At 42.7% G+C, this 26,054-nt stretch overlaps 2 protein-coding genes across 2 annotated transcripts in view; one reads left to right on the forward strand and one right to left on the reverse strand.

The window, feature by feature from the left end:
* LOC123992578 (protocadherin Fat 3-like) overlaps nucleotides 1-26,054 on the reverse strand; it is a 350,119-nt gene that overhangs the window by 157,505 nt on the left and 166,560 nt on the right. Inside the window, exon 3 of the mRNA XM_046293819.1 lies at nucleotides 3,440-3,757. Within this exon, the coding sequence (XP_046149775.1) occupies nucleotides 3,440-3,757 (318 nt within the window). The remainder of the gene's footprint in view (nucleotides 1-3,439; nucleotides 3,758-26,054) is intronic.
* Nucleotides 24,462-25,808, forward strand: LOC123992545 (histone H4-like). Its single transcript, XM_046293758.1, has 2 exons — nucleotides 24,462-24,567; nucleotides 25,570-25,808. Exons 1-2 carry the CDS (start codon nucleotides 24,462-24,464, stop codon nucleotides 25,806-25,808), a joined length of 345 nt encoding a protein of 114 aa, XP_046149714.1.

A 26,054-nucleotide genomic window follows, 5' to 3' on the forward strand; every position in this document is an offset into this window, starting at 1 on the left:
TAGAAGAGAGGGAGGAGAGGGAGTGGTTGGGTTAGAAGAGAGGGTGGTTAGGGTTAGAAGAGAGGAAGGAGAGGGAGTGGTTAGGGTTAGAAGAGAGGGTGGTTAGGGTTAGAAGAGAAGGTGTGGTTAGGGTTAGAAGAGAGGGAGAAGAGGGTGTAGTTAGGGTTAGAAGAGAGGGAGGAGAGGGTGTGGTTAGGGTTAGAAGAGAGGGTGGTTAGGGTTAGAAGAGAAGGTGTAGTTAGGGTTAGAAGAGAGGGAGTAGAGGGTGTGGTTAGGGTTAGAAGAGAAGGTGTGGTTATGGTTAGAAGAGAAGGTGTGGTTAGGGTTAGAAAAGAGGGTGTGGTTAGGGTTAGAAGAGGGGGAGGAGAGGGGTGGTTAGGGTTAGAAGAGAGGGTGTGGTTAGGGTTAGAAAAGGGTGTGTGGTTAGGGTTAGAAGAGAGGGAGGGGAATGTGTGGTTAGGTTTAGAAGAGAGGGAAGAGAGGGTGTGGTAGAGTTAGAAAAGAAGGTGGTTAGGGTTAGAAGAGCGGGAGGAGAGGGTGTGGTTAGGGTTAGAAGAGAGGGTGTGGGAGAGTTAGAAAAGAAGGTGGTTAGGGTTAGAAGAGAGTGTGTGGTTAGGGTTAGAAGAGAGGGTGTGGTTAGGGTTAGAAGAGAGGGTGTGGTAGAGTTAGAAAAGAAGGTGGTTAGGGTTAGAAGAGAGTGTGTGGTAGAGTTAGAAAAGAAGGTGGTTAGGGTTAGAAGAGAGGGTGTGGTAGAGTTAGAAAAGAAGGTGGTTAGGGTTAGAAGAGAGTGTGTGGTTAGGGTTAGAAGAGAGGGTGTGGTTAGGGTTAGAAAAGAGGGTGTGGTTAGGGTTAGAAAAGAGGGTGTGGTTGGAGTTAGAAGAGGTGGTGGTTAGGGTTAGAAGAGAAGGTGTGGTTAGGGTTAGAAGAGAGGGAGGAGAGGGTGTGGTTAGGGTTAGAAGACAGGGTGTGGTTAGGGTTAGAAGAGAGGGTGTGTTTAGGGTTAGAAGAGAGGGTGTATGTGTTTACAGAGATGCTCTACAATTAATCTAGACTTATATAACTGTAAGCAAAGGATTCTGACCTAAATGAAAGACAAATATAGCTGGTTCCAATTAGCTCACAGCTGACAAGTATAATATGTATGATGAATATTGTCAGTCTGTCTCTCCATCCCTCTCTCTCTCTCTTTTCCTCTCAACCACCCACTCACTTTTTCTTCATCCTCTCTCTCTATTCCCCTCTCTATATCTATTTTGCATGTATGTGTCTGTGTGTTTGTGTGTCCCAGTGGATGGATGTGTGTGTGTGTGTGTCCCAGTGGATGTGTGTGTGTGTCCCAGTGGATGTGTGTGTGTGTGTGTGTGTGTGTGTGTCCCAGTGGATGTGTGTGTGTGTGTCCCAGTGAATGTGTGTGTGTGTCCTAGTGGATGTGTGTGTGTGTCCCAGTGGACGTTCCTGGTTCTCAGATGTGCTGCTGTTGCCTCTCTGAGGCTGTGTGTTTCATCCTGTCAGGGTTCTATATTGGGAGCTGCTGCTCTCGGCTACACACATCTGATCAGCCTGACGCTCCAACACATACACACATATACACACACACCACGGTTCCTGTTAAAAATAGCTATCATTTTGAAGCACGCCTCCCATTCGCTGTTGAAGTGCATAGGTGTGTCACCCATCACTTTGCAATGTGAGCTGAGGCTAGTATGCATTTTGAAAACTGATACTTAATTGTTTGAAACTTGAACGTTTTTACTTCATATTATGAGGCACGTCTTACCTTGCTTCAAAGGAGCCTAGGCAAAATCCTACCACTGAAACATGGAGGCGATCGTTTTATAAAGACTTCCTTATATGTCATTGAAACCAGAATTTATCCCCTGTTCTATTGGTTTTCATATCAACTTAATTTTGATGTCCAGGACCCAAAGGTGCGATCCTAGTCATATTAACAACCCATCCTCGTTGTTGTATCTTTAGATTCCTCCTCTTTCTAAGTTTATAACAAAGATGTTTATCTCTGCCACATATGGAACTGCTCGCATGAGGTGCTCTGTTTAGAATGGTGTTTTCCCAGGTGCTCTGATTAGAATGATGTTTTCCCAGGTGCTCTGATTAGAATGGTGTTTTCCCAGGTGCTCTGATTAGAATGGTGTTTTCCCAGGTGCTCTGATTAGAATGGTGTTTCCCCAGGTGTTCTGTTTAGAATGGTGTTACCCCAGGTGCTCTGTTTAGAATGGTGTTTTCCCAGGTGCTCTGTTTAGAATGGTGTTTTTCCAGGTGCTCTGTTTAGAATTGTGTTTTCCCAGGTGCTCTGTTTAGAATGGTGTTTCCCCAGGTGCTCTGTTTAGAATGGTGTTTTCCCAGGTGCTCTGTTTAGAATGGTGTTTTCCCAGGTGCTCTGTTTAGAATGGTGTTTTTCCAGGTGCTCTGTTTAGAATGGTGTTTTTCCAGGTGCTCTGTTCAGAATGGTGTTTTTCCAGGTGCTCTGTTTAGAATGGTGTTTTCCCGTTAATTGCATTTTGGCAAATGTTTTTAAAAAATTATTACATGCTTCATTACAGGAGTTGCATGTTCTGTTAAGATGCATTATCATAATGTAAAGGTGATGTCTGTCATTCTGAGCACCATGGGTGGATGCCCTAAAGGGTTACGCCCCCATTGTGTATGTTTCTGGTGTATGTTGTCTGGGACCACACACTTATCAGTTATGTGTGTGAATAAGCAGTTTCCCAGAATTACTCTCAGCAACATAAAAGACAGACAGACAGACAGACAGACAGACAGACAGACAGACAGACAGACAGACAGACAGACAGACAGACAGACAGACAGACAGACAGACAGACAGACAGACAGACAGACAGACAGACAGACAGACAGACAGACAGACAGACAGGAGAGAGACACCCACACACACACACACAAAGACACATTCATATTCACAAAGATTTCGATGGACACACACTTACAGATTCTCAGATTAAAACCTGTCACTAAAATTGAAGCAGAGACAAAAAACACCCCCCCCCCCCCTGGTGCAGATGGAAGAAAACACACCAACTCCAAGAATACACAAGTCCCCAGCCAAAGACATGTCCTGCAGGGCCAGCCAACATCAGCAGAGCCCTATTTAACCAGATGAGACACCCAGACACTCACGAACCTGACACACCTCACACACTACTACACACACTGCATACAAACCAATTACCATTGATGGTGGTATTGATTGTGAAGAACAACTGTAGCTATCTATCTTGTAACTCAGTCTCTGTGCTCTCACACACATACACAACCATCCCCTCCCCCCACACTCTACACACACAATCTCCTCCTTCCCCCCACTCTACACACACCATCTCCCCTCCCCCACACTCTACACACACAATCTCCCCCTCCTCCAAAACTCTACACACACCATCTCCCCCTCCCCACTCACCGGTCCTGGTATTGATGGTGAAGAAGTTCTGTGGGTTCCCACTAGCTATCCTGTAGCTCAGTCTTTCTGCTCCCCCAGTGGCGTCCGGGTCCTGGGCTTGGATCTGAATAACCGACAGGTCCTTGGGAGAGTTCTCCATGACGACGGGGTGGTAGACAGGGTCAGAGGTCAGGGGGGCGTTGTCGTTGACGTCCTCTACCTGGATGTACACCTCCATGATGGCGAACTGGGGCACCACCCCGTGGTCTGCAGCGTACACGGTCAGCCAATAGGAGTCCTTGGTCTCGCGGTCCAGAGTGTCTGTGGTATAGATGACACCTACAAGGGTGGAGAGAGGGATAGATAAAAGTTAGGCCGAGGTCGTTGAACTTCCATTCTAACATCTAGTCAACGTTCACAGAGGATTCTACAGGGGCGGACAGAGGGGGGTGGAAGAACATTTGTTTGTTTCCGTGTTTTTAATAAGTTAATAAATGCATAAAGACAAAACTATTTTGGTTCAGCTAAACTGACAAATGTTTAACTCACAATCTCATAATACTTTAAATACAAATACATGAAGTCAACGGTCACATAGAAAGAGCCAATAAAAGAAGTGTGGTTGACCTCAAAATACTCCTTAGAAAACAGACAATCCTCTGGTCAACATCAACATACATGAATGTGTGGTCAATATTTTGAAATCTGGACCTCCTAAGAACAAAAGTGAAATGCTGTTGTATACTTCATACACCGTCAAGTGCCCAACACATAGTAAAAGTCCAAACAAAAGCCAAGCCAATGTTCTGGTCAATGTTCACACATCTCCAACAGCTCTGTGTGTATCAAGACCAGACTCAACATGTTTAACATATGATCCATGTTCTACAGCCCAGGGATAGAGTGGTTAATTTAACCAAACCTGACGTCATTTCTGCACTTGCCCTTAACCACTCTGTTTAGTGTGTGTGTGTAAATAGCGTTCCGTGGCTGTGTGTTCATTATCTGATAGACTTGACTTGGCCGCTCTCTAAGTGGCCGATTTCTCCCTTCAGTAAACAAACATCCATATTCAAACCCTGGCTGTGACATAAGTGATGCTGACTGGCCCACAGTACATTAGAGCTATGCACCCATATAGAATGAATGCCACTCCAATCAAGCCCCCACTGCTCAACACATCTTCAGCATCGAGCTCTCTGCTCCTCCATTAGATCGCATGCATTACAACAGAGAGACTCATGAGATATTTACGATAAGAGTAGTTAGTTAAGCTTTCAGGCATCCTTGAGATTGTAAGACACACCCTAACATGATGGGACCGATTAGTGTGTACTGTGTCCAACATGGAGAGTCATGAGGACGTTGTGTGATAAGATGTGGGAAGTGGACAACTGCTTCTACCAGCAGAAATACTCTAATGGAACACGCACACGCACACGCACACGCACACACTTGAGAGAGTTGAGAGATTGCCAAGAGTGTGCAAAGCTGTCATCAAGCTGGCTACTTTGGAGAATGTCAAATATAAAATATTTTGATTTGTTGAAAAATATTTTGATTTGTTTGATTTGTTGAATACTTTTTTGGTTACTTCATCTCATCCATACGTGTTATTTATAGTTATGATGTCTTCACTATTATTCTACAATTTAAAACCTTGAATGAGAAAATAGTAAAAATAAAGAAAACTCTCAAGTGAGTACGTGTGTCGAAATGTTTAACTGGTACTGAACATAAATTATAATTAGTTATTATTCCCTCTCCAAAGTTGTGGGGGTTCATTACAATGTATGTCAGTGCCCTTTAAGAGCTCAGTTGCACAGCTGCACCTAAACCATGCTTGAATCTATGGTTATAACTGCATTTGTAAAAACGATGCCACACAAGCAATTGAGGGGGTACAGAAAGAAACATGGCAGCAATGTAAAACTGGGATCCCCTCTCTTACAAAAACGTTCAAAACTACTTTAAAAAGTCTGTATTGACTACTTGTCTCTCACCCTACAGCTCTCGAAACTTGAATGTGCTTTGAGAGGAAAATGTTCACACAACAACAAGCTGAATAGGTCAGCTGATAAAATTTGAATAACTACATTATAACTAGTTACATTTAATAACCCACATTATAAGGCAAAAACACAGGAAAGTTACATCCTGAGTGATGAAGTATAGGATTTGAATGACACACCACTGTTTGAGCTGAGCGCCGCGGTGGTGATCATTATAAACTATTTCATTCCCTTCATCTGAACATGGAAGGGCCAGCAACAATCATGCACGTCAGTTCAGTGCACACAGTGTAACAGAGAAAATCTCATATTGGAGAAGATATTTGGTGGAACAGACATGTCCACCAAAGATGAACACTGATCTAAAAGAAAGACCTCTCCGGTCTCCACATGAAGGAAACCTGTCGCATTGACAGAGAACTTTAACCTCTGAACACTGATCTAAAAGAAAGACCTCTCCGGTCTCCACATGAAGGAAACCTGTCGCATTGACATGAAGAACCTGTCGCATTGACAGAGAACTTTAACCTCTGAACACTGATCTAAAAGAAAGACCTCTCCGGTCTCCACATGAAAGAAACCTGATCTAAAAGAAAGCATTGACAGAGAACTTTAACCTCTGAACACTGATCTAAAAGAAAGACCTCTCCGGTCTCCACATGAAGGAAACCTGTCGCATTGACAGAGAACTTTAACCTCTGAACACTGATCTAAAAGAAAGACCTCTCCGGTCTCCACATGAAGGAAACCTGTCGCATTGACAGAGAACTTTAACCTCTGAACACTGATCTAAAAGAAAGACCTCTCCGGTCTCCACATGAAGGAAACCTGTCGCATTGACAGAGAACTTTAACCTCTGAACACTGATCTAAAAGAAAGACCTCTCCGGTCTCCACATGAAGGAAACCTGTCGCATTGACAGAGAAGTTTAACCTCTGAATATTGATCTAAAAGAAAGACCTCTCCGGTCTCCACATGAAGGAAACCTGTCGCATTGACAGAGAACTTTAACCTCTGAACACTGATCTAAAAGAAAGACCTCTCCGGTCTCCACATGAAGGAAACCTGTCGCATTGACAGAGAACTTTAACCTCTGAACACTGATCTAAAAGAAAGACCTCTCCGGTCTCCACATGAAGGAAACCTGTCGCATTGACAGAGAACTTTAACCTCTAAATACTGATCTAAAAGAAAGACCTCTCCGGTCTCCACATGAAGGAAACCTGTCGCATTGACAGAGAACTTTAAACTCTGAACACTGATCTAAAAGAAAGACCTCTCCGGTATCCACATGAAGGAAACCTGTCGCATTGACAGAGAACTTTAACCTCTGAACACTGATCTAAAAGAAAGACCTCTCCGGTCTCCACATGAAGGAAACCTGTCGCATTGACAGAGAACTTTAACCTCTGAATACTGATCTAAAAGAAAGACCTCTCCGGTATCCACATGAAGGAAACCTGTCTGATCATTGACAGAGAACTTTAACCTCTGAATACTGATCTAAAAGAAAGACCTCTCCGGTATCCACATGAAGGAAACCTGTCGCATTGACAGAGAACTTTAACCTCTGAATACTGATCTAAAAGAAAGACCTCTCCGGTATCCACATGAAGGAAACCTGTCGCATTGACAGAGAACTTTAACCTCTGAACACTGATCTAAAAGAAAGACCTCTCCGGTATCCACATGAAGGAAACCTGTCGCATTGACAGAGAACTTTAACCTCTGAACACTGATCTAAAAGAAAGACCTCTCCGGTCTCCACATGAAGGAAACCTGTCGCATTGACAGAGAACTTTAACCTCTGAATACTGATCTAAAAGAAAGACCTCTCCGGTATCCACATGAAGGAAACCTGTCGCATTGACAGAGAACTTTAACCTCTGAATACTGATCTAAAAGAAAGACCTCTCCGGTCTCCACATGAAGGAAACCTGTCGCATTGACAGAGAACTTTAACCTCTGAATACTGACACACACACCCATACAGGTGAGTAAAACATTTAAACGTGTTAACCTTCTCCAAGGCTGCAGGCCCAGACGGCATCCCCGGCCGCGTCCTCAGAGCATGCGCAGACCAGCTGGCTGGTGTGTTTACAGACACATTCAATCAATCCTTATTCCAGTATGGGCCACCATTGTTCCTGTTCCCAAGAAAGCTAAGGTAACTGAGCAAAATGGCTACCGCACCGTAGCACTCACTTCCACCATCATGAAGTGCTTTGAGAGACTAGTCAAGGACCATATCACCTCCACCCTACATGACACCCTAGACCAACTCCAATTTGCTTACCGCCCCAATGGGTCGACAGACGACGCAATCGCAATCACACTGCACACTGCCCTAACCCATCTGGACAAGAGGAATACCTATGTAAGAATGCTGTTCATCGATTACAGCTCAGCATTTAAAACCATAGTACCCTTCAAACTCGTCAGTAAGCTCGAGACCCTGGGTCTCGACCCCGCCCTGTGCAAATGGGTCCTGGACTTCCTGACGGGCCGCCCCCAGGTGGTGAGGGTAGGTAACAACATCTCCACCCCGCTGATCCTCAACACTGGGGCTCCACAAGGGTGTGTTCTCAGCCCTCTCCTGTACTCCCTGTTCACCCACGACTGTGTGGCCATGCACGCCTCCAACTCAATCATCAAGTTTGCAGACGACACTACAGTGGTAGGCTTGATTACCAACAATGACGAGACGGCCTACAGGGAGGAGGTGAGGGCCCTCGGAGTGTGGTATCAGGAAAATAACATTACACTCAATGTCAACAAAACAAAGGAGATTATCATGGACTTCAGGAAGCAGCAGAGGGAGCAGCCCCCTATCTACATTGACGGGACAGTAGTGGAGAGGGTGGAAAGTTCCTCGGTGTACACATCACGGACAAACTGAAATGGTCACAGACAGCGTGGTGAAGAAGGCGCAGCAGCGCCTCTTCAACCTCAGGAGGATGAAGAAATTTGGCTTGTCACCAAAAATAAAGATGCACAATCGAGAGCATCCTGTCGGGGTGTATCACCGCCTGGTACAGCAACTGCTCCGCCCAAAACCGTAAGGCTCTCCAGAGGGTAGTGAGGTCTGCACAACGCATCACCGGGGGCAAACTACCTGCCCTCCAGGACACCTACACCACCGATGTCACAGGAAGGCCAAAAAGATCATCAAGGACAACAACCACCCGAGCCACTGGCTGTTTACCCCGCTATTATCCAGAAGGCGAGGTCAGTACAGGAGCATCAAAGCGGGGACCGAGAGACTGAAAAACAGCTTCTCTCTCAAGGCCATCAGACTGTTAGACAGCCATCAATAACATTGAGTGGCTGCTGCCAACATACTGACTCAACTCTAGCCACTTTAATAATGGAAAAATTGATGTAATACATGTATCACTAGCCACTTTAAACAATGTCACTTTATATAAATGTGACCTGGCTGTGTGGTGCCGTAGCAACAACCTCTCCCTCAACGTCAACAAGACCAAAGAGCTGATCGTGGACTACATGAAATGGGGGGTTAGCACTCCCCATCCACATCGATGGGGCGGCAGTGGAGCAGGTAGACAGCTCCAAGTTCCTCTGTGTCCAAATAACTAAGGACTTAAAATGGTCCAAACACACAGGCACAGTCGTAAAGAAGACTCAACAGTGCCTCTATCCCCTCATGATCAAAAAGTTCTACAGCTCTACCATTGAGAGCATATTGACTGGCTGCATCACTGCTTGGTATGACAATAGCACCGCCCTCGATTGCATGGCGTTACAGAAGCTTGCGTGGACAGCCCAGAACATCACTGGGGACGAGCTCCCTGCCATCAAGGACATCTATATCAGGATGTGTGGAGGGCCGGCCCTGAAAATCGTCAAAGACACCAACCACCCAAACCATTGTCTATTTTCTGAATGTTATGAAGAGTGATCAGGTGAATTGAAATTATTTGCAAAGTCCCTCTTTGCCATGCAAATGAACTGAATCTCCCAAAAACATTTACACTGCATTTCAGACCTGCCACAAAATGACCAGCTGACATCATGTCAGTGATTCTCTCACTTTTGGAGGATGGCCTGGTGTCGAGAAGGGCAGCAAATAAGCCACTTCTCTCCAGGAAAAACATCAGGGACAGACTGATATTCTGCAAAAGGTACAGGGATTGGTTATGCAAGAATTGGCTGCCATCAGTCAGGATGTGCCCCAGAAGTAAATTGACATCATGCCAGGGCGGATTGCAGATGTCTTGAAAAAGAAGGGTCAACACTGCAAATCTGGCATTGAAACAGACTTTTATCATATTTCCTGTATATAGTATGCTGTCGTGTCTTTAGCATCATTAAACTGAAGATAAATCTTTATCAAATGACTCTCTGTAATTATTGTTAAGCTTTTAAACTGATTAGTCATGTAACTGTAATTAACTAGGAAGTCGGGGCACCAAGGAAAATATTCAGATTACAAAGTTATAATTTTCCTAATATAACTTTTCAGAAATGTTCATATCTGATCAATAGTCTTCTGATTAATTAATTATTTATTTTACCTCACGTTAGTCTCATTCCAAAATTGCTGGTTATCTGCACGAACCATCTTCACTATGAGTCATCCATACATCAATTGCCTTAAAATAATTTATTTACTAACTATGTAATTCACAGAAATGCATAAACAAACAGTAGATAGTTACAAGGAAATGATAACGGAGTTTCCCTAGTGGGATAAACCGGCATCGCGGCTTGGTGTACAAAAGGGAAGTGGGGGTCAACTGAGATAATACAACACACAGTTGATAATTATAACAATCGAAATGCTAATCCTTTGCACATGAACTCTCCCTCATTCGGGAATAACTGCAATCAGTATATATGTTTTACGCTCAGTGTGTCGTCGGGGTCTCTGTTGAAAAGTTTGCTTCTGTTGGAGAGTTTGTCTGTCCTCTCTATCGTGGTTAGAATGGATAGTTCAGAGTGACATTCATTCATGTCGTTATGGATAGATGTTTCAGCGGTTGTCGGTTTTCGCGTTCAATGATACCAAATTCCTAGCTGCAGACTAGTAACTAATAATTCTTATTCTGTCGGTATCAATAGTCTAAGAGTTTAACCACGTGGGATGGTTAAAAGATTCAGCAGTCTGGTCTCTAACCTTGGCCCTCTCGTTATCAAAGGTAAGCTGGTCTGCAACCTTCGTCCTCTCGTAAAGGAGAGAAATATGGTCTGTTGAGAAATTCTCAAAGTCACATTACACAATTTTACAAACAGTATCATTCTCACTCATTCATCTTATACAACAATTAGATGTAAACCTAATTTCTGAGCCTATTATATAAACAGCATTATGGTAATGTGGCCGTATTGTCTCCCATGAGTTCCACAGAATTGTACCAAACGGACCAGTTTGTAGCTGGATTCTTCACCGATCTTTTATACCTTCTCCAGAACATGAATGTTTTTGAAGTTCTGTGAGGTGGAAGAAATTCCTTTGTTCTCTTCTATGAAAATTCACTCTCTCTCTCTATACTGTGGCCATGAGGAGATCATCTCCTCCAGGAATTTACGACCTCTCTCTGACCACAGCAGCCTGGGTGTAGGAGACAGGGAGAGGGGGATGGGGTTTGCTGTACCCAAAGAGGGCAACGTCATGACAATGCCTACTTACTTACTTTATTGTGTATTTTATATTTTATATTCTTATTTCTGGTGTGTGGTTTTCTAGTTATACATTGTTATTGAGTATTGCATTGTTCTGTTTTGAGTTTGCAGGAAAGGCATTTCACTATACTGGTGAATGTGACATTAACACTTGATCCACGAGGTCTCTTTACTGTTCACTGTAATGAAGATAAATACAACTCTACTCTACCGATGAAGCCACACACACACACACACACACACACACACACACACACACACACACACACACACACACACACACACACACACACACACACACACACACACACACACACACACACACACACACACACACACACACACACACACACACACACACACACACACACACACACATCATTTTAAGAGTATATTGACAATTTCCATGAAGCAGAGAGAAAATGAGGGAGCACTTACATATTCACACCACCATTATCTATGTCTGCAATGATTAACCAGTTACAGCAGGCCCCACTTACAACCCTCACACACACACACAGCCATTATGTATGTCCCATGGGACCACTGAATGCTCAAGGTTAGTTGTAATTCATTCTGTGTTAAGTTGGTCCCCCTGCTCTCTCTCTCTCTCTCTCTCTCTCTCTCTCTCTCCATCCTGCTCTCTTTCCATAGTTACCTCTCTTTCTCACTCTCTCTCAATTCAATTCAATTCAATTCAAAGAGCTTTATTGGCATGGGAAAAATATATTTACATGGCCAAAGCAAGTGAAATAAACATTTTAAAAAAACAACATTACACACAAAAGTTCCAAAAGAATAAAGGCATGAAGGATTGAGATAAGGAAGAAAGGAGAGAAGAAAAAAGAGAGAAGAAAAAAGAGAGAAGAAAGAAGAGAGAGAAAGGAGAGAGAGAAGTAAGAAGATAGAGAAGGAAGGAGAGAGAAGGAAGAAGAGAGAGAAAGAAGAAGATACAGAAGGAAGGAGAGAGAGAAGGAAGGAGAGAGAGATGGAAGAAAAGAGAGGGAAAGAAAAGAGAGAAGAATGAAAAAAGGGGAGAGAGGGGGGAAAGAAAAGGAGAGATAGGAAAGGAAAGAGAGATGAAAGAGAAGAGAGAGAGGAAAGAAAGAAAAGGAAGGAAAGGAAAGAGAGAGAGAGATGAACGAAAAGATAGAGGAAAGAAAGAAAAGAGAGAGAAGAAAGAAGAGAGAGAGATATAGAGAGAATAAAGAAGAGAAGAAAGAAGAGAGAGAAGAAAGAAGAGAGAGAGAAAAGACAGAAGAGAGAGAGAGAAGAGAGAAGGGAGAAGAGGGAGATAGAGAGAGAAGAAAGAAGAGAGTGAGAAGAAAGAAGAGAGAGTGATAGAGAGAGAAGAAAGAAGAGAGAGAGAAAAGAAAGAAAAGAGAGAAGGAAGAAAAGAGAGAGAAGAAAGAAGAGAGAGAAGAAAGAAAAAAGAGGGGAAGAGAAGAGATATGAAGAAAAGGGAGAGAGAGGGGGAAAAGAGAGAGATACAGAGAGAGGGGAAAGAGAGAGAGAGGGAGAGAGAGAGAGATAGAGAGAAGAAAGAAAAGAGGAGAGAAGAAGAAAAAGAGGAAGAAGAAAAGAGAGAGAGAGAGAGAGAGAGAGAGAGAGAGAGAGAGGGGGGGAAGAGAAGGTAAGGTGATGTCAAGAGGTGTTGCGTTGTGCCTTTGAAGTCAAACTGCTTAACCATGGGGCTTACCAATGTGATCGGGTTCAGATGATTTAGAGAAGAAATACTTTCCACTGCCCGGGAACGAGCAGCAGGGGCTGAAAAATCTACACGTAATGGCATGATCAACAAATACCAGAAAGGAGCAATGCTAACAATACTAAGGGATAAGACACAAGATGATGTACATGCACACATACAGGTTACACCTAAACAGACATTCCAAATAAACTCACACACGCCTAAACAACACACTGCACTAGGACACACATGGACACACACATTCTCACGTTATCACGTTCTCACGTTCTCACGTTATTGGACCTGCCAGAGGGCCTCAGGGCATTGGACCTGCCAGAGGGCCTCAGGGCATTGGACCTGCCAGAGGGCCTCAGGGCTTTGGACCTGCCAGAGGGCCTCAGGGCATTGTGGAAGGTCATGATTTGTCTCCTTAAGATAATTCACACATCAAAAGGATGGATGGTCTCTAATAGTGGCACCGGAATAAGGTAAAAAAACAACAGCATTGATGGATAGATAGAAATAGTGTACGCTGTGTGTGGGACCGCCACGTGTCTGTGAGTATGTGCGTGTGTGTGTGTGCGCCTTCGTGTGGGCATGTGTGTTTCTGTTTAGTGGTGTGTCCATACATTAATTCGCTTGTGAAAAAGAGGGAGACAAATAACGCAGAGAGATGGTACTCAGCTATGCCACTCTGTGTCTGCAGTCTGTTTGCAGAGCTGCACCTGGCAAATGAAAGGCTATGAGGAGCGTTAAGTGAAAAATGTCAGCATTCAGGTGCCACCGAGCTGTTTTCCTCCCTGTTAGGTAGGCAGTGGAAAGACTGACAAATGAAACCCTTTTCTCTATGCCACAGTCAGCTTTTAATCTCCTCCACCTCATGCATCATTCAGAGAGAGGAGGAGAAGAGGGAGAAAGCGAGAGGGAGAAGCAAACCATATGCAGACAGAGAGACAGACGTGGCGGTGAGCAGCATTAAAGTTCAATGATTCAGCAATGTTCCAACATGACTACATTTTAAAAGCAGCTGTGGGTTCTATGGTAACAGTGGTCCAGGTGTTACATGCACATATCACTAAATGAGATGTTTTTCTATGTTATTCACCACCACCACAGGACTGAAAGCTATTGAGTACAGGCTAAGGGATAACATTGAGAAGGAGTGCTGGTGAGTGTTTTTGGGGTCATGATATGTTAGCTAGGGTCGTAGTATTCAGTTCTGAGGAGGCTATTAGCAACAGCGAGCCCGAGAGTAACACTTTATCAGTTTATTATTAAGCCGTGCTCTTAAAGGGGTTATTACAGAGTCGGGCCCAGCTGCAGTCCTTTAGCTATGAGCATGCAGAGTGGATTAGCATTAGCTGCACCTGAGACCTGATACCCTGCAGGTACACACCCAGCAGGAGTTCCCCTTTAAACCCTCTGCTCATTAGCCAGGCTAGCATGGTACCTAGCGATAAATTTGCAGGTCATACAGCCCGGGATCGAACCAGGGTCTGTAGTGACGCCTCTAGGACTGAGATGAAGTGCCTTAGACCACTGCGACACTCTGGAGTAAAACATACTGTACACTAAACTCAGCAAAAAAAGAAACATCCTCTCACTGTCAACTGCGTTTACTGTCAACTGTGTTTATTTAATATTTGTATGAACATAACAACATTCAACAACTGAGACATAAACTGAACAAGTTCCACAGACATGTGGCTAACAAAAATGGAATAATGTGTACCTGAACAAAGGGGTCAAAAGTAACAGTCAGTATCTGGTGTGGCCACCAGCTGCATTAAGTACCTCCTTTTCATGGACTGCACCAGATTTGCCAGTTCTTGCTGTGAGATGTTACCCCACTCTTTCACCAAGGCACCTGCAAGGTGTGATGTTCGGATGTACCGATCCTGTGCAGGTGTTGTTACACATGATCTGCCACTGCGAGGACGATCAGCTGTCCATCCTGTCTCTCTGTAGCTCTGTCTTAGGCGTCTCACAGTACGGACATTGCAATTTATTGCCCGGCCAGATGTGCAGTCTTCATGCCTCATTGCAGCATGCCTAAGGCACGTTCACGCAGATGAGCAGGGACCCTGGGCATCTTTATTTTGGTGTTTTTCAGAGTCAGTAGAAAGGCCTCTTTAGTGTCCTAAGTTTTCATAACTGTGACCTTAATTGCCTACCGTCTGTAAGCTGTTAGTGTCTTAACGACCAATCCACAGGTGCATGTTCATTAATTGTTCATGGTTCATTGAACAAGCATGGGAAACAGTGTTTAAACCCTTTACAATGAAGATCTGTGAAGTTATTTGGATTTTTACAAATGATCTTTGAAAGACATGGTCCTGAAAAAGGACGTATCTTTTTTTGCTGAGTTTACATACTTCATGAGTATATACTACATACTATATACTATTAGTTCATTTTAGTATACTGTAAATGAACTGTATCCTTTCAGTTAAAGAGTACTAGTGCTTCGCCTATCTATCGGAAGTTGATGCTGTTGCTATGCAATTTCTTGCTAGCTTGTTATCATGAGAAATTACTAGCCAGGGGAGTCACGTGGGACCGCCGTAAAAGACAAAGAACTCCTAATACATGCATGAAAATAATGAAAATCAATGGCATAAACTTTCATTTTGGTCTTAATATGTTGACTTTGTGTACAGTTTAGTATATAAACATTTTGAAACATCTTGCTAAAGTGGCGTTATTAGAATGTTGACACTCTAAAAACGTCATCAAGCCTAACACATGGTATTCACAGAAGGCCACATTTACTAGCAAACAAACAGCAAGTCCTCCTGAATCCCCTCACCAGTTTTGTAATATTGAAGCATCACTCTGATGGGTTTGGCAGGCTTATCTGCATTGAGGCTCTTATAAATGGGATTAAGGTAGTGGTATGCAACATATATGCTCCCAACAAGGAGGACCCTGATTGTTTTCATGAGGTCAGTGTTATACTGGAAATATGGAGGGGCAGATATACTTTAACCAAGTGATGGACAATATGATTGATGGTTAATAATGTGATTGGTTGCCAGCTTGGGCCCATTGCCCTCACAGATCATGCTATAGTAGAGTTACATATTGATATAAACTCCAGAAATGCGAGGAAGGATAGATTTAGACTCAACACCATTCTATTACAAGATGAAATATTTAGCCAATCACCACCAGATGATCTTAGATCCTTTTTTGAGATCAACATAGGCTCAACTGAAAATATTTCTACAGTATGGGAAACAGTATGGGAAACCGTATGAGAAACAGCTTGGGAAACAGTATGGGAAACAGTGTGGGAAACCGTATGGGAAACCGTATGGGAAACAGTATGAGAATCAGTAAGAGAAACAGTATGGGAAACAGTATGGGAAACCATATGGGAAACAGTATGGGAAACAGTATGAGAAACAGTAAGAGAAACAGTATGGGAAACAGTGTGAGAAACAGTATGGTAAACAGTATGGGAAACCGTATGGGAAACAGTATGAGAAACATCATGGGAAACAGTATCGGAAATAGTATGGGAAACAGTATGAGAAACAGTATAGGAAACAGTATGGGAAAGAGTACGGGAAACAGTATGGGAAGCAGTATGAGAAACAGTATGGGAAACAGTATGAGAAATAGTACAGGAAACAGTATGGGAAACAGTATGAGAAACAGTATGGGAAACAGTAGAGGAAACAGTATGGGAAACAGTATGAGAAACAGTATGGGTAACAGTACAGGAAACAGTATGGGAAACAGTATGAGAAACAGTATGGGAAACAGTACAGGAAACAGTACGGGAAACAGTACAGGAAACAGTACAGGAAACAGTATGGGGAACAGTATGAGAAACAGTATGGGAAACAGTATGAGAAACAGTATGGGAAACAGTGTGAGAAACAGTATGAGAAACAGTATGAGAAACAGTATGGGGAACAGTGTGAGAAACAGTATGAGAAACAGTATGGGGAACAGTATGAGAAACAGTATGAGAAACAGTATGGGGAACAGTGTGAGAAACAGTATGGGGAACAGTGTGAGAAACAGTATGGGAAACAGTGTGAGAAACAGTATGGGAAACAGTATGGGAACAGTATGAGAAACAGTATGAGAAACAGTATGGGAAACAGTATGAGAAACAGTATGAGAAACAGTATGGGGAACAGTGAGAGAAGAAACAGTATGGGGAAACAGTATGGGGAAACAGTGAGAAACAGGAAACAGTATGGGGGGAAACAGTATGAGAAACAGTATGGTGAGAACAGTATGAGAAACAGTATGGGGAACAGGGGAAACAGTATGAGAAACAGTATGAGAAACAGTATGGGGAACAGTATGAGAAACAGTATGGGGAACAGTGTGAGAAACTGTATGAGAAACAGTATGGGGAACAGTGTGAGAAACAGTATGGGAAACAGTATGGGAAACAGTATGGGGAACAGTGTGAGAAACAGTATGGGAAACAGTATGGGAAACAGTATGGGAAACAGGATGGGAAACAGGATGGGAAACAGTGTGAGAAACAGGATGGGAAACAGGATGGGAAACAGGATGGGAAACAGTATGGGAAACAGGATGGGAAACAGTATGGGAAACAGTATGGGAAACAGGATGGGAAACAGTATGGGAAACAGGATGGGAAACAGGATGGGAAAAAGTATGGGAAACAGGATGGGAAACAGTATGGGAAACAGGATGGGAGACAGGATGGGAAACAGTATGGGAAACAGGATGGGAAACAGGATGGGAAACAGTATGGGAAACAGTATGGGAAACAGTATGGGAAACAGGATGGGAAACAGTATGGGAAACAGGATGGGAAACAGTATGGGAAACAGGATGGGAGACAGGATTGGAAACAGTATGGGAAACAGTATGGGAAACATGATGGGAAACAGTATGGGAAACAGGATGGGAAACAGTATGGGAAACAGGATGGGAGACGGGATGGGAAACAGTATGGGAAACAGTATGGGAAACAGGATGGGAAACAGTATGGGAAACAGTATTGAGAAACAGTATGGGAAACAGTATGGGAAACAGTATGGGAAACAGTATGGGAAACAGGATAGGAGACAGTACAGGAAACAGGATGGGAAACAGTACAGGAAACAGGATGGGAAACAGGATGGGAGACAGTACAGGAAACAGGATGGGAAACAGTACAGGAAACAGGATGGGAAACAGTATGGGAAACAGTATGGGAAACAGTATGGGAGACAGTATGGGAAACAGTATGGGAAACAGTATGGGAAACAGGATGGGAAACAGTATGGGAAACAGTATGGGAAACAGGATGGGAAACAGGATGGGAAACAGTATGGGAAACAGTATGGGAAACAGGATGGGAAACAGTATGGGAAACAGTATGGGAAACAGGATGGGAAACAGGATGGGAAACAGTATGGGAGACCTCTAAAGCATATAGTAGAGAGGAAATAATAGCACATGCATCCAAAAAGAAGAGAGAAGAGTCTGAAGCAGCAAAAAGATTAGAAACTGAGATATGTGGTTTGGAAATGGATTTGACAAGACATTTCACAGATAGCACATTTCAAACTGCTTGCAAACTCAAATTTCAGTTGCACGAAATGTATGTCAAAAAGGCAGCATATGCAGTGTTTAGACTTAAAACCAGTTTAATTGAGAGAGGTGAGAAGACAGGTAGGCTCCTAGCAAGACAACACTTCTAACGTGATTCCAGCAATTAAGGAGGGCAATAAGATGGTGACCTCATCCAAAGAGATAAACAGTGTGTTTCAAAGTTTTTATGAAGATTTATATACATCCTCCTGTTCAGCGAGCCCCATAGATATGGATATTTCTTTGTCTGGTATAGAATTACCTAGATTATCAGATAGACAGGTAGAGGACCTGGACTGTATTTTAACAAAAGAGGTGGCTAGAGACACCATTTTATTTATGAAAGCAGGGAAGTCATCTGGTCTGGATTGCCTTCCTGTAGATTATTATAAAAAGTATATTGACATTTTTGTACCTGTATTGACAGTGGTTTTACCGGGGGCATCTAAAAACATCTCCCTTCTGAACACCTTTAATGAGGCTTTGATATCACTGATCCCTAAAAAATGATAGATATACCACAGAATATGGGAGTGTTTTGGCTATCAGCCTCCTTAATGTGGATTGTTAGATTCTTATTAAGACCCTTGCAATACACTTAGAGAAAGCACTACCTAATATCATACATAGTGACCAAGTAGGTTTTATTAAGAACAGGACCTAAACTGATAATATGAGGAGGCTCTTACATCTCGTGGTTAAACCACTCAAATATAGTTCCTACCACTGCTGTCTCCTTAGATGCTGAGAAGGCATTTGACAGGGTAGAGTGGGCTTTTCTCTTACGAACGCTCGGAAAATGTGGTTTTGGACCTGACTTTTGTAAATGGATAGGGGTCCTCTATTCCAATTCCAAATTGAATTATTTCTCTTTTTCTGTCTTTCTAGAGGCACAAGGCAGGGTTGCTCGCTCTCCCCTCTCCTGTTTACCATATCTTTAGAGCCTCTTGCGACAATGATAAGAACAGATCCAGAAATGAAGGGTGTACATGGAGGAGGAAAAGAACACAAGCTGCTTATGTATGCAGACAATATTCTTCATTTTGTACCACGATTATGTCACGTTCTGAAATGAGGTCCTTTGTGATGTCTTTGTTTTAGTATGGTTAGGCGTGAGTTGGGTGGGCATTATTTTTTCTATGAGTTGGTATTTCTGTGTTTGGCCTGGTATGGTTCTCAATCAGAGGCAGCTGTCAATCGTTGTCCCTGATTGAGAACCATACTTAGGCAGCCTGTTTTCACTCTTGAGTTGTGGGTGATTATACTTTCTGTTTAGTGTGTGTTGCACCTGACGGAGCTGTTTCGGTTGAGCTTTTTGTTTCTTTGTTAGATGTGGTTCAGTTTTAAATAAATAACATGAACACGTACCACGCTGCGCTTTGGTCCTCACCTTCTACTGATGACCATTACAGATTACTTACTTGTCATTGGATCATATTCTAGTTTGTCAGGCTACAAAATGAATTGGAATAAGTCGGAAGCAATGCCAATTAATGCCATATGTTACTCCGGAACTGTTACTGCATTTCATTTCAAATGGGATTAAATATTTGAGTGTTAAGTTGAGCTCAAATTTGTTGGAAGTGGTGGGACTACATTTTGAGCCACTACTAGTTAAGATTAAGACCCATTTAGAAAAAATGGGAAGAGATAAAACCTTCTTTATGGGGAAAGATCAACGTGATTAAAATGAAGAAGATATGCTCACCAAGAGATGTAGGAGGCCTGGCTTACCAGATGTTACATTGTATAATACAAAAAATGGCTCATTTGGCAAAGCATTGGGGCAAAAGGGATGCTGGCTTGGACTGGATAACAACAGAACGGAAACAGACTTATCCTTTCACCCCTGTTGATCATCTGTCACATATTGTTATAGGGAAGAGGTCTGCTGAAACTCCCAACCTCAAAAGAGTTGTGGAGAAGAGTACACAAGATATGTGGAATTTCACATCTAAAACAAGGATACTCATCATTGTGTTAAAATCCTAGGCTATGGTTAGGAAAGAAGTATGTGTACTGGAAACAGTGGCTAATGAAAGGAATTCATACTTTAGGTGATCTGTACAATTAAGATGATTTAATGTCATACTCAGATTTGGTTAAAAAAAAAAAGAAATATGTCGTGGGAGACATTTCTGGAAATATTTACAATTGAGAGAATGTTTGTTAACCGGCTATCAACAAAATCCAGGAAAGAACCCAATAGGTGAGTATTTGGAATTATCCAAACATAAAGCATCCATTTTTTACTCAATATTTAGTCATCTGCAGAGTAAATACTATAAAAACCTATAATAACAATATGGCAAATTGACCTTAAATGTGAAATGACCTGGTTGAAGATCTTGTCCAGCTCAGGGAAGTCGGGGGAAACTTACTCAATAGAAGATACTACATAGGTTTTATTGGACTCCAACCAGGCTTCATCAGTTGTGGCTGACCAACAGTTCTCTGTGTTGGAAATGCTAAAAAGACACTGGGACATTTTTACACGCAATATGGGAATGTAGTGATGTTTTGAAATATCTGGAGGAATAGTTAGGGTTAACAATTCCAAATTCACAGAGAATATGTCTCTTGGGCGATAGAACAGAGTTACCTGAAGTAACACATGAGGATTTTGCACTAATCACTGTTGGTATCGTTACATCAGATAGAGTAATTCTTAGAATTTAGAAGGGTCATGCCACTCCTACTCTGAAACCATGAATATAATTCATGTTGGAGGTAGCATCTTATGAACAAATCTTGCTAGGATCACAAGGTAGAAATGACAATTCTAGAAGCTGGACGTGTTTTATTTGTCATGTTGTTTTTAAGACTGGGAGGTGATGCCTTATGCTTGTGAACCCATTTAGTTCTGTATTCTAGCTTGTGAGATACTATTTGACTGTGTATGTGTGATTGATTACCAACAACGACGAGAGCCTACAGGGAGGAGGTGAGGGCACTCGGAGTGTGGTGTCAGGAAAACAACCTCTCTCTCAACGTCAACAAAACAAAGGAGATGATCATGGACTTCAGGAAACAGCAGAGGGAGCACCCCCCTAACCACATCGAAGGGACAGCAGTGGAGAAGGTGGAACGTTTTTAGTTCCTCGGCGTACACATCACAGACAGACTGAAATGGTCCACCCACACCGACAGTGTGGTGAAGAAGGCGCAACAGCGCCTCTTCAAACTCAGGAGGCTGACGAATTTGAGCTTGTCACCCAAAACCCTGACAAACTTTACAGATGCACAATCGAGAGCATCCTGTTGGGCTGGTTCTCAGCCTGGAACGGCAACTGCACCACCCACAACCACAAGGCTCTCCAGACGGTGGTGCGGTTCGCACAACGCATCTTTGGGGGCAAACTACCTGCCCTCCATGACACCTACAGCCCCGCACAGCCATCGCCCATCCATATACTTACTTGTACATATTCTCATTCACCCCTTTAGATTTGTGTGTATTAGGTAGTTGTTGAGGAATTGTTAGATTACTTGTTAGATATTACTGCACTGTTGGAACTAGAAGCACAAGCATTTAGCTACACTCGTATTAACATCTGCGGGTCAAGCTCAATGTCTTTATGCTGTCTTTATCCAATTTGTAAGTCGCTCTGGATAAGAGCGTCTGCTAAATGACTTAAATGTAAATGTTTATGCTGGACAATGTTTAAAAAAAAAAAAAAATTATTTGTTAGTTTGTTTGTTAAAAAAATAAACATTATATATATATATATATATATATATATATTACTAGCTAGACATCTTAACACTTCATTAACAATGTCCATTGAGAACACACAATTACTATACCACTTATATAAGAATGAAGTGAATAATCAAGTTAATAAATGTTGGGTAGTTAGTTAGATTGCATATATTAGTTAGATGGCTTTGTTGATATGCTATGCGGTTTGTAAGGCCAGCCTAGCTAACAAATTGTCAGCCAACATAATGTGTAATGTAACTTATTTGAAAAGTAATGACTTGAATACATTTCTCAACCTTTTCTTAACATTTGTCATAATTTGGTAAAGCAATGAATTTGTATTCGCTCTCGTCTGATTTATTTTCTGCCATTATCTTCAAATCTGAAAATGTTGTGAAGCCACACCCATTTCTTGAAGAATTGCGTTATTTGAAATCAGAAATAGCTCATTTACATAAGTATTCAGACCCTTTGCTATGAGATTCGAAATTGAGCTCAGGTGCATCCTGTTTCCATTGATCATCCTTGAGATGTTTCTACAACTTGATTGGAGTCCATCTGTGGCAAATTCAATTGACTTGGAAAGACACACACCTTTTGACAGTGCATGTCGAGGCACAGATCTGGGGAAGGGTACCAAAGAATGTCTGCAGCATTGAAGGTCCCCAAGAACACAGTGGCCTCCATCATTTTCAAATGGAAGAAGTTTGGAACCATAAAGATTCTTCCTAGAGCTGGCCGCCCGGCCAAAATGATCAATCGCGGGAGAAGGCTCTTGGTCAGGGAGGTGATCAAGAACCCGATGGTCACTCTGACCGAGCTCCAGAGTCCCTCTGTGAAGAAGGGATAAACTTCTAGAAGGACAACCATCTCTGCAGCACTCCACCAATTAGGCCTTTATGGTAGAGTGACCAGACTGTAGCCACTACTCAGTAAAAGGCACATGACAGCCTGCTTGGAGTTTGCCAAAAGACACCTAAAGGACTCTCAGACCATGAGAAACAATATTCTCTGGTCTGATGAAACCAAAATGTAACTCTTCGGCCTGAATGCCAAGCGTCATTTCTGGAGGAAACCTGGCACCATCCCTAAGGTGAAACATGTTGGTGGCAGCATCATGCTGGGGGGGATGTTTTTCAGTGGCAGGACTGGGAGACTAGTCAGGATCGAGGGAAAGATGAAGCGAGAAAAGTTCAGAGAGATCCTTGATGAAAACCTGCTCCAGAGCGCTCAGGACCTCAGACTGGGGGTGAAGGTTAATCTTCCAACAGGACAACAACCCTAAGCACATAGTCAAGACAATGCAGGAGTGGCTTAAGGACAAGTCTCTGAATGTCCTTGAGTGGCCCAGCCAGAGCCCAGACTTGAACCTGATCGAACATCTCTAGAGAGACTTAAAAATAGCCGTGCAACGACGCTCCCCATCCAACCTGACAGAGCTTGAGAGGATCTGCAGAGAAGAATGAAACTCCCCAGGTGTTCCAAGCATGTACAGGTGTGCCAAGCTTGTAGCGTCATACCCAAAAATAATTGAGGCTGTAATCACAGCAAAAGGTGCTTCAACAAAGTACTGAGTAAAGGATCTGAATACTTTTATAAGGCTCTAAAATGTTTATTGAATGATATATCAATGCATTTCCAGCAAATATTGAAATAATTAATGGTCTCAATGAAATATGTGCAGTGTCACATGTTTAGTGTAAATTGTCACATGACCAGAGCTGTTTACTTCCTGGTTGCACCATGAGAAGACGATGGCTGCATCAAAGCTCACAAACAAAAGGTTGGTAAAGTATGTTAATATGAATATAGGACAAAGATTTTTGGTAAACATCATCTTTAAGGAGTCTAGTATTGATATATGCATTTGCAATTACTCAACTTTGTTCAGTGTGGTCATAGAATGAGTAAACATGTTGACGGCAACAATAGTGACCGGAGGGATAACACACTGCATCTCGGTATACAGATACTTATACACATACATAGTTCTTGTTCTACCTAACTTTCTACTCTGTTCTTTCTTTTAGTTTCACTTTGAGTCAAGTTCTGAATATGTTGAATCTAGGTGACGACTCAGACGAGGCGTGCAACATTGCAGTTATCCCTCAGAGATTGTGATAGCGATGGGTTAGATATGGACTATGAAGGGGAGACAGACCATTTGCCAGCCAGGGTGTTGAATGCATATGCTGAACCTATTCAAACTGATCATGACAGGAACAACGTTATCAGTGGTGATGACCTACCCCTTGCCACCCCTCCCTGAGACTGGGTTGGGTCATGGACCCAGTGTCGTTCTTGGTGTTGCAGAGCAATCTCAGGTGCCTCAAGGTTGCAAGTTCCTTCATGACAACCTCTTCACTTCACTTGTACTCCTCCATGAAATGACCAAAAAGAGGATATGGGACCTCTGGAACGATGAGGAAAAATCGTCTGTTTGATGTCCCATTCAAGCCACAGAAGGACTTCATGAAGTTACCCCGGGGAACCTCTGAGGTTCTGACCTCAAGGAGACAAGTTGCTGGTCCGTTGCAAAGACAATAACATTGTCACAGAGATGGAACAAGGAGCGACGTGCCTTTTGACAAAGTCCCACAACCAAAATGCATCAACCAATACACATGGGCGGTGTTGAGCTTCACAACCAACAGGTTTCAAGATACCAGATCTCCATCAGGTCTAAGAAGTGGTGGTGGCCCATCTTTGCATGGTCATTCAACAATGCACTCGTAAACATCCATTTATTTGACAGAGATGTTATGGGAGGGACCATCAACCTGCTCACCTTCTCATGGATAGTTGCACAGTCTCTTATACAAAAGTTAGGCACGAAACCACTGAGCCACGGAATGACAGTAGGTCTGACTGATCGGAGTTCAAAATAGTGATGCACAAACTTATCGTGCACTTGGTTCTGAAGCCTACCTCTGTAATGTGTGTGTGTGTGTGTGTGTGTGTGTATGCGTGTGTGTGTGTGTATGCGTGTGTGTGTGTGTGTGTAATATATATTTTATTTTATGTGTATTTACTTGGTTCAGTGTAGGCCTCTACTTGAATGCATATTCTACAGGCTACCTCCATCCATCCATGTTACCTTTATGTTCAATGTGAATGAATATGACTGCTATACAGTTGTTAGTGAATGTTGCACTATAATGTCACAATGACAATGAATATTGCACTAAAGTATAAGTTCAAATGTTACAATATTAATGTTTCAATACATATTCCACTAAAGTAACACTTTTTTATTTTATTTTTATTTCACCTTTATTTAACCAGTAAGGCTAGTTGAGAACAGGTTCTCATTTGCAACTGTGACCTGGCCAAGATAAAGCATAGCAGTGTGAACAGACAACACAGAGTTACACATGGAGTAAACAATTAACAAGTCAATAACACAGTAGAGAAAAAAAAGGGGAGTCTATATACAATGTGTGCAGAATAATTACAATATTGCAGATTAACACTGGAGTGATAAATGATCAGATGATCATGTACAGGTAGAGATATTGGTGTGCAAAAGAGGGAATCCAGGGAATCACCAAGCCCGCCATTCGCCGTCTGGCTCGCCGTGGCGGCGTGAAGCGTATCTCCGGGCTGATCTACGAGGAGACCCGCGGTGTCCTGAAGGTGTTCCTTGAGAACGTGATCCGTGACGCCGTCACCTACACCGAGCACGCCAAGAGGAAGACCGTTACGGCCATGGACGTGGTCTACGCTCTGAAATGCCAGGGACGCACCCTGTACGGTGTCGGCGGTTAAACGCACTCTACTCGGAACGTCAACATCCCGACTTGAACCCACTGTTACAATGTATGTTACAGTAAAGTAAAGTAACAATGTTGAAATAAGTTGATGTTTTTTTGTTTTTGCTCTCAGTGTACATATCGGTGTTGTATAAGGGTTTTTGATATGTAAAATAGTCACACTAGAATGTGATGGGGCATTCGAGTAGCAATGCTGGGGACTGCCAGTGACAGACAGAGTTTTACATGTGTTAATGACTGG

This window comes from Oncorhynchus gorbuscha, linkage group LG13 (genome assembly GCF_021184085.1).
Source record: "Oncorhynchus gorbuscha isolate QuinsamMale2020 ecotype Even-year linkage group LG13, OgorEven_v1.0, whole genome shotgun sequence".
Lineage (NCBI taxonomy): Eukaryota > Metazoa > Chordata > Actinopteri > Salmoniformes > Salmonidae > Oncorhynchus > Oncorhynchus gorbuscha.